This window comes from Saccostrea cucullata, unplaced genomic scaffold (assembly GCF_032062105.1).
Source record: "Saccostrea cucullata isolate Sc308-1 unplaced genomic scaffold, CSIRO_AGI_Scuc_v1 ctg4787, whole genome shotgun sequence".
In the NCBI taxonomy this organism is placed as follows: Eukaryota; Metazoa; Mollusca; class Bivalvia; order Ostreida; family Ostreidae; genus Saccostrea; species Saccostrea cuccullata.
In genome coordinates this window covers 63,677-74,000 of record NW_026926028.1, presented here as the reverse complement: position 1 = coordinate 74,000, position 10,324 = coordinate 63,677, and the positions used below count along the sequence as shown (strand labels likewise).

Below are 10,324 nucleotides of genomic sequence, written 5' to 3'. Positions count from 1 at the left end.
ATTTTTTATTCCAACGTATTTGTATCGCCAAACAAAATCGATCAATAAAAGCAAATTTTTGTGTTATTTTTTTAAGATTCGAGTTTGATCAGTATCTATATGATATTCAGATTATAGACAAAACTTCATCATCAGCTATGGTAAAAATTAATTATTTTAACAAAATTAATTTATTTTAATCGAGTTTAAAATTCTCTTTCAAAATTAATACTCTTAACAGAGGAGGCCTCCACGTAGTTAGGGCTGGACAATAGTATCAATTTATTTTCATTAAGGAGGCTGGGGGGTCAATAAATTAACCACAAATTAACCACCAGATTTAACTTGTTATTTTAGATATGGTATCTTAAGCTGTCAACTATCATTTGGCAAAGAAAAAATTAATACATTTTAGTTTTAAAATTTTATCATTTTTGTATATCTTTATATGGAGCTCTTCTTTTTAAGGAGATAGAAATAATCTGAAAATGGCTGCCACCCCCAGCCTCATTTATATCAAATATTAAATTTTCCACTGTAAATAAAGTTACGAAACATTCTCTCGTTTGAATTTTATTGGTCATAAATTGATAAAATTAATTTATTTTACGAGACAAAAGATTAATAACACAAGAATGGAAATATAAATAATTATATAAGACCAGATTAAAAATGGGGTGAAATGACCCATTTAGGAGAGAGAAATGACCTACCGTGAAATGACCTTCCGTAAAATGGTAGGAGAGAGAAATAACCTGGGAGAGAAAAAAAATTAGAGAGAAATGACCTGACACCGGAATCCGGGTCATTTCTCCCCAGTACCTGCTCCGCCTAGGTCATTTCCGCCCAAGTCGTCTCTCTCCTGGGTCATTTCTCTCCATTACCCAGGTCATTTCTCTCCACAACCTAGGTCATTTCACTCCAACACAAAAATTACAATGTAATAAGTTTAATTTTTTTTGTTAATTACCACGCTGAATTTTACGGTAACTTTATTTATTTTATTTCATCTTATTTATCTATTCATTAATTCAGACATGTATTTTTTTTTTTTATTTATCTATGACTTCACGCATTTATTGTTTATTTTATTCATGATTTAAACATTTATGCATTCACTCATTTATTTGAATAATTATTTTTTTAGAAGTCCTTTATAATTTAATTAATCCCATATTTAGTAATTTTTTGTATTAATTAATCAATTTATACAATCCTGAACTAGCTTTTGAAAAGGACAGAAGCACATGATTATTTATTTTTATTCATTAATTCTAAGACTTACTGTCTTTCTTTCTAATGGAATTAGCTGCAGAACTGTAGCTCTCTGAAAAATGACCTACCGTGAAATGACCTTCCGTGAAATGGTAGGAGAGAGAAATAACCTGGGAGAGAAAAAAAAAATTGAGAGAAATGACCTGACACCCTTTAATTTCGTTCAGCATCGTCGCCCTCTTTTATGAAATTCATTAGACTCACACTTTTTATCATTAAGAATGAGACAGAATAAAGTTACCCCCAGCTCCTAAGAAAACCCAGTAGTGGAAATTCAGCGTTTTTAATTGGATGTGGAATTTATCTCGTGAGTGTGACAGGATGGCTTTTCAAAAAGATTGAAGTGTATTTTTTTCATAGATTTAAGTAATAATTATTAAATTTGTTAACTTCTCTTACATTCAGAGCTAATAAATATTATGTGATGTGGTGATTTTTACAATAGAGTTATCTCTCTTTGTTTTCATACACTGTTTGTCATTGAGGGTAATTTCCACATCTATTTTTAGTAACAGAAATTCTGTTCAGCTAAAGTTTTGAAGATTTTCATTTAAAATAATTTTTGTCATTGTCATTTTTCAAATAATGATGGAAAATACACATAAGTTTTTATTTAAATGTATTGTTTAATATTTTGATAATTTCAACATCACTTCCTGTGAACACGTGACTTCATAGTTTATGATTTTGCACGAAATGTTTCGCGCTATGAAGGCTGTGTGTTGAACTGTAACGTTGTTGAAGCTGAATTATATCTCTAGCTAGGTGTACCAACTGTAAGTTTACATTTTTTTAAATATAGCTTTGCTCATGATAGTAAAGTATGTTTTGGTAGGGTTATTTTAATATTTGTAAAGTCTGAAAATATTTATTTTAATAGAATAAGTTCAGCATGTTTTGTTGATAAACGTTCCATATCATATTGGCTATTCATTTTATTTCTAGTGATGTTTACTAGGCTTTTGTTATGAAGAAGTTTAAAATTATTTTACGAGATAAACTTTTGTTGTTGTTTACAACTACAATTAGAGGTAACATATAGGTATATTGATTTTTGGTTAGGTTATACAGTATCACTGTGGTCGACGGTGACCTTGACCTGAGTTTATGCATTGAGGCCCTAGTTGGGGTAAGATTTATATGAAAGCATGTTATATATTTTATTCATGAGTTAATTATGAGTGTAATATGTTATAAATCTTTATAATGGAAAGGTCAACTGTCCGTCATATTTTGTAAAATTATTTTTATTCATATTTTTTTAGTAATGCTTCATATAATATTCATGTGAATTTACATTTGTAAGTAATGTCATGTTTTTCTTATTTTTCATTTGTACAGCACACTGTCATTTATTACTGCCAATATCATTACCATTATAATTTGTAATATCATGGATATTCATAATTAATAAACTTATAAAAGAACAAATCTGGTTATCACAAATGGCGTCGTGGACAGGATAAGTTAATGGTTAACTCGGATTATATGGCAGTGTGATGTGCATAATTTAGGTCTCCATTATCAACATGAGAGTTAATGGTTCAGTGACGATATGATGTGAAGAGCTGTTTCGGACCATGTAGTGTATGTACTAAGTAATCCGGAAAATATATTTCCGTGTTCAACTAATCCGGATCTTATAGTTTTGTGCATGTTTTGGTTCTTACACTTAGTTAAATAAAACGAGTAAAAACTACACGTGTTTTCTTTGTCTCAACGACATTCTGCAACACCTAGGCCCTAGATCCTGTATCTATATTTGTCCCTACCACAACGTAACAACTGGCGACGAGGAGTAAGTACGTTAACAATGCCACACATTGGCAAAATCGAGCAATTTGATGATTCGGTTGAATCATGGGAGTCGTATGAGGAGAGACTACAGGCATTTTTCCTCGCTAATGACATTGATAATAACCACAAGGTACCTGCATTGATAAGCTTAATTGGTCCAAAGACTTGCACACTTCTGAAAAACTTGATTGCTCCTGCTAAGGCTACAGAAAAAAGCATTAAGGACCTTTTGAAAGCACTGCGTGAACACTTGAGCCCCAAGCCATCGGTCATTGCCGAGCGGTTCCGATTTCATAAGCGCAATCAACGCCCAGATGAGTCCGTTTTGTCGTACATGGCAGAACTTCGTAATTTGGCAACCCATTGTCAGTTTGAGGCAGCTTTAAGTGACACATTACGTGACAGACTAGTGGTTGGTTTACGACAAGAAACTATACAGAAGAGGCTACTTTCAGAGAAAGACCTTGACCTGGAAAAAGCTATCAACCTGGCGGTAGCTATGGAAACGGCAGCGAGAGATGCAGCTGAAGTACAGGGGGGAAAGAGTGAAACAGTCAACAAAATCAGCACACGTCCGAAACCCCGACAATTCAACAAGAAGCCTACAGTGAGAAACGCAAACCCTCAACCTCACGCACGATCGACAACACAGAAACATTCATGCTATCGTTGTGATGGTGATCATCCAGCATCGCAGTGTCGACACACTAACACTGTCTGCTCTTTCTGTCGGAAGGTGGGACACATTGAGCGAGCTTGTATGAAGAAGAAACGTGACAGAAACAAGGGACGTAACACTTCCCTATTCTATAATGAGGAGGAATCTCACTCTGAAGAACGCTACACGGAGGTTAATGGAGAACCACTTCTACACATCACAAGCACTTTCCACATGAAGTCACATCATGAGCCACCAATAACTGTGCAACCAATTATTGAAGGAAAAGTCATCAAGATGGAGGTCGACACAGGAACAGCTGTTTCCGTGATTTCTAAGAGTGACTACAGTGCAAACTTTGGTAACGTAAACCTTGAACCATCAAGTGAATTACTGCGTGCATATTCGGGAGACACAATTCAACCCCTGGGCAAAATGAAGGTGAATGTTCAACTTAACTCACAATCTGCTAACCTCGAACTGCTTGTTGTTCCACATGATGGACCAGCTTTACTAGGAAGAGACTGGCTTGGAAAGCTAAAGCTCAACTGGCAGGAGATTAAGACTTTACGCTCTAGTGTTGCAACACACCCGCCAACCTTGAAGGATCTACTTGACTCGCACAACGAGCTGTTCTCACCAGGAGTCGGAACTCTTAAGCACATTAAGGGGACAGTTACAGTTGATCCTGGAGCCAAACCTGTGTTTCTTAAGGCGAGAACTGTTCCTTACTCACTGAGGACAAAGGTTGAACAAGAACTTGATCAACTACAGGCAGATGGAATCATAGAGCCTGTCGCACATAGTAAATGGGCTACCCCCATAGTCCCAGCCATTAAGAAGAATGGAAACGTCAGACTGTGTGGTGATTATAAGGTAACAGTAAATCCTGTAATGTGCGTCGAAAAATACCCTCTTCCCAAAATTGAGGACATCTTTGCAACCCTAGCTGGTGGAAAGAACTTCTCAAAACTGGACTTAACACAAGCATATCATCACATGGAGCTCGATGAAGATTCGCAGGATCTACTCGTCATAAACACTCATAAGGGCCTGTTTAAATACAAGCGACTTCCGTACGGAATTGCATCTGCCCCAGCTCTATGGCAACGCGCAATTGAGCAAGTACTACAGAATATACCATCAACGCAAGTGATCATTGATGACATTATTGTTACTGGTCGCACTGATGAGGAACACTTACACAACTTGAAACTCGTACTTGACCGTCTACAATCGTATGGACTACATGTAAACCTTCAGAAATGTGAATTTTTCCAAGCTAAGGTGAGCTACGTGGGGCATGAAATCGATGCTAGTGGCCTACACAAGTCACCTGACAAAATTGAGGCTGTCAAGGATGCCCAGCGACCTGAGAATGTTTCCCAACTTAGGTCATTTCTTGGCCTAGTGAACTATTATCACCGATTCTTAGACAACCTTTCCAGTAAAGCAGGACCACTTCATGAACTCCTTAACAAAGGAACTAGATGGGAATGGAATGCTAAGCGAGATAAGGCCTTCAATGAAATAAAGGACGCCATTTGCTCTGACAAGGTTCTGTGCCACTATGATGCCAAGCTACCCTTGAAACTAGCTGCAGATGCTTCGCCTTATGGAATTGGGTCGGTACTTTCCCATGTGTTTCCAGATGGCTCCGAAAGACCCATAGCTTTTGCGTCACGCACATTGAACCAGGCAGAGAAGGCTTATTCACAGATTGACAAGGAGGCGCTTGCTCTCTACTGGGGTGTGAGAAAGTTTAATTCTTACCTTTATGGACATAAATTTACACTTGTCACAGACCACAAACCCTTGCTGAGCATCTTCAATCCGAAGAAGTCCCTTCCTGTGATGACAGCAGCACGTCTCCAGCGCTATGCTGTATTCTTATCAGGATACCAGTATGACATTGAATTTCGTGGAACCAAGTCTCATGGTAATGCTGACGCACTGTCGCGTGTACCACTACCCGCAGTTAATCAACCACAGGATGAAAAGGATCCTATTGATTTGTTCTACAACAGACATTTCGATGACTTACCTGTTACCTGTGTGCAAATTCGTAGGGAAACACAGCGTGACCCAGTTCTGAGTCAAATCCTAGACTACGTGATACGAGGACATTTCCCTCATGACTGTGATGAACAGTTAAAGCCCTACTACAATCGCAGAGAAGAACTCAACGTTTACCAAGGATGTGTTACCTGGGGAAATCGTGTGATCATCCCAGACATTTTACGCGAGAAAGTAATGACAGAGCTTCATTCTGGCCACATTGGTATTGTCAAAATGAAAGCAGTAGCCAGATCTTACGTATGGTGGCCCAAGGTTGATGAAGCTATTGAGGAAGTCTGCAAGGCTTGTTCTGGATGTAAGCGTGTGCAGAACACACCTTCCGCCGCACCTGTACACCCATGGAACCTTCCGCCAAAGGCATGGCATCGCTTACACATAGATTTCGCCGGACCTTTTCACAACGCCATGTTCCTCATAGTTGTGGATGCGTACTCGAAATGGCCGGAAGTCTTTGAGATGAGGAGTACCACAAGTAATGCAACAATCAACACCTTACGGACCTTATTCGCACGACAGGGGATACCTGCAGAAATAGTGTCCGACAATGGACCTCAGTTCCGTTCGGAGGAATTCCGTCAGTTTATGGAGTCGAATGCCATCAGGCATATAACCTCTTCTCCATTCCATCCACGCACGAATGGCCAAGCCGAGAGGTTCGTTCAGTCCTTTAAAAAGGCGATCAAATCAGCATCAGGAGATTCTGCGTGCATAAACAAGAAACTGAATGCATTCCTATGTAAATACAGAATCACACCACAAGGAACCACTAATGAGTCACCATCTATTCTGTTGTATGGCCGAAATATCCGTACAAGACTTGACATATTGAAACCAGATCTTGCCACGACAGTAATGCACAAACAATATGGTTCTACAGCAAAACACTGCGGTAATGTGATTAGAGAATTCTCAGATGGGGACGCGGTGAACACACGTGATTATCGCAGCAACTCGGAGAAATGGGCAAATGGACGTATCCATTCGCGGACAGGACCGTTATCCTACAAGGTGGATGTGAACGGTACTCTATGGAGGAGACACGTCGACCAGATCGTACGTACATCGAAGGATCAACCTGCATATCCAACTCCGGTGAATATTCCGTTTGTGCCATCCGTAAATGCTCCCTGCACCACCGACAAAACTCAGGAAATTGTGAAGGATGCAGAGCCCAGTACACCCATACCAGAGCCACGCCGAAATCCGCCGCGAACTCGTAACAAGCCGGACAAACTTAACTTGTGAGATTCTGATTGTGAACTGATGATAACCTAACTGTAAAGTTCATTTAATGTGAAGTTATTCTTAATTGTTTTTGATTGGACTGTTTGTTGTTTACTGTCTATTTCATTTTTATTTTCATATGTGATTTTCATACTAGTCAGGGAGGAGTGTAGTGTATGTATTAAGTAATCCGGAAATTATATTTCCGTATTCTACTAATCCGGATCTTATAGTCTTGTGCATGTTTTGGTTCTTACACTTAGTTAAAGTAAACGAGTTAAACTACACGTGTTTTCATTGTCTCAATGACATTCTGCAACACCTAGGCCCTAGATCCTGTATCTATTTGTCCCTACCACAACGTAACAGACCACTAGACCAACGTAAGATTTATTTGGTAGGACATTTACAGTGTATTATTTATCACCATGTCGGAAGAAGAATTAAAAGCCAAATTGACATTTCAAACTATGAAGACTGAAAAATTAGAACATGAACTAATAAAAGCAAACACCATTATTGAAAAATTAAATGCCGATGTACATAACATGAGTTTCGCTAAATCAGAAGAACATAAAACTGTTTTCATAGCAAGGGAGAAGAAAATACCAAAACTGTGTGGACGACCTATAAGTGTTAATGACCCAGACATATGCGAGTGGATTCATGATGTAAAACAACACTTAAAAACAATTGAACCACTAGATGCCAAACTTGATTTCATTTACGACAACATTGGTGGACAATGTAAGGACGAAATACGCTTACGACCAGAGAATGAAAGGGATACTCCAGAAAAAATATTTAACATTATACGTTCAGTGTTTACTAATTACCAAACTATTGCAGCACTACAACAGCAGTTTTACCAGCGCAACCAAGAACAGGGTGAAACTCTACAAAAGTACTCACTAGCGTTGATGAAACTTATGGAGAAGATCCACAATAAGGATTCAAGTGTGATTACCGATAAGGACACAATGTTGAAAGAAAAATTTGTTGATGGAATTCGGGATGACAGTCTGAGAAGAGAGATGAGACGTTACTTACATCAGTTCAAGGATATGAACTTTCCTAAATTTAGAGAGACAGTTATTGACTGGTCGGAAGATTATAGAAGTCGTAATCTACCACAACAGTGTTCATCAGAAGGAGCTAAAGTACAGTTAGTTGATTCGTTGGAAGACATAAAGAAGTTACTACTGAAGCAACAACAGCAACTGGACAGACACAGCAGAGAATTGCAGACGCTAACAGAAAAGTTCAATTCTACCGCAAGATGTGCAGAACCCAAACAGCCTAAGAGACAGATTGACAATGTTAAGAAAAACTATGTGACATGTTTCAAGTGTAGTGGCAAGGGTCATAAAGCAAATCAGTGTCCATCTGTTTTCCCATCAGAAGCTAGGAAAAGCAACTCCAAGCAAGATGTAAATAAACAGGGGGAATAACAACTTCTGTAGTGAAGAGTCGAACTGCAGGAGTGGAAATTGAAGACTCGCAAACAGACATTCGTGACAGAGTTTTTGACAAAGGAATTGGACCTTGTCCCGTTAAGTCAGTGAAAATTGAAAACCAAGATACAATGTGTTTGTTAGACACTGGTTCTCAAATTTCAACAGTGACAGAAACATTTTTTAGAAGTCTACTTGATAATAAGCCAAAACTTCATGATGTTACTTCTTGGATGAAGGTGACTGGAGCTAACAACCTACCTATTCCATATCTTGGATATGCAGAAGTTGAGATTAGCATCCCAGATATAGTCACAATTCCAAATGTTGGTGTATTAGTTTTGAGGGATCCCAATGACGATTTTGGTCGAGAACGGAAGAGCCGAGTACCAGGAGTCCTTGGAAGTAATTTCTTCAAACTTCTGAAAACTCATTTGGAGTCCGTGTCTGATACCAAAGATGAACTTTTGTGTGACACATGGAATGTTGTGTTGTCCATGTATCAAATGACATCAGAAGTTAACAGGCTTAGTTTTGCCAAAGTTGGACGAATTCCAGTAAAAGTACCAGCTGAATCCATGGTAACTGTGATGTGTACTACACGACAAAGCCGAGGATGTTCGAATGTACTAGTACAGGCAATTCAAAGTCCTCATGGAAATTTACCACGCAATGTGATGGTGATAGACTCTTATTCAGAGACTTCAAATGGAAGAGTGCCAGTACGAGTGATAAATCTAGGGACTGAGGATGTGTGGTTAAATCCTAAGACGAGGATTGGGACAGTTCAAGAAGCAGAAATAGCAGATTCCTTACATAATTCTGTTCAAGTGACAGTGAAGGATAATGAAATTCAAGTCCAAATTGATGGAGAGACAGAAATAGATTCAAATATTACCGAACATGAAAATGAAAAGATCAAATTACACGGACATGACTTTGATATAGATACCACTCTTAGTAGTGAACAACAGCGAAAACTTGCACACTTATTGCAGAAACATAAAGCAGCATTTTGCAAAGATGAAGACGACTTAGGATTTACAGCCACAGTAAAGCACCACATAGAACTGACTGATAACAAACCCATCGCTGTTCCACATAGACGGGTACCACCCCACATGATGCAAGAAGTAAAACAGCTCATTCAGAAGTTCCTTGATCAGCAAGTAATTAGACCAAGTACTAGTCCATACGGAGCTGCAGCTGTATTGGTTCGGAAAAAGGATAAATCACTTTGTTTATGTGTAGACTTTCGTCGTCTTAACCAAAAGACAGTTAAGGATGCTTTTCCCTTACCGAGAATTGAAGAGTCATTGGATGCTTTATGTGGATCAAAGTATTACAGCACCATTGATTTAGCGCAAGGTTACTATCAAGTCGCTTTAGATGACGAGTCGATACCAAAGACCGCATTCCGTATAGGATCCGGAGGATTATACGAATACATTAGAATGCCTATGGGTTTGTGTAACAGTCCAGGAACTTTTCAACGTTTGATGGAAGCATGTCTTGGAGACAAGAATTTTGAGTTTCTACTGATATACTTAGACGATATTTTGGTGTACTCATCAACTTTTGAACAACACCTAGAAAGACTTGATTTTGTATTTTCAAGACTGACCAAACACGGCTTGAAAATTAATCCAAAGAAGTGCCATTTCTTCAAACAAGAAGTCAAGTATTTGGGACATAAAATTTCCAGTAAAGGCATTGAAACTGATCCCAGCAAAATATCCGCCATCACTACTTGGACTAAACCAAAATCTGAGAAGGAATTGCGTTCTTTCTTAGGATTATGTTCGTACTATCGAAAATTTGTGAAGAACTTTAGTAAAATAGCTGCCCCATTACATGC

At 38.4% G+C, this 10,324-nt stretch overlaps 1 protein-coding gene across 1 annotated transcript; it reads left to right on the top strand.

Moving 5' to 3' along the window:
• Positions 1 to 2,836: 2,836 nt before the first annotated feature.
• On the top strand, positions 2,837 to 7,299 carry LOC134270424 (uncharacterized protein K02A2.6-like). The gene is made up of 2 exons (XM_062752645.1): positions 2,837 to 3,623; positions 3,660 to 7,299. Exons 1-2 carry the CDS (start codon positions 3,068 to 3,070, stop codon positions 7,031 to 7,033), a joined length of 3,930 nt encoding a protein of 1,309 aa, XP_062608629.1. The 5' UTR covers positions 2,837 to 3,067; the 3' UTR covers positions 7,034 to 7,299.
• Positions 7,300 to 10,324: the final 3,025 nt, after the last annotated feature.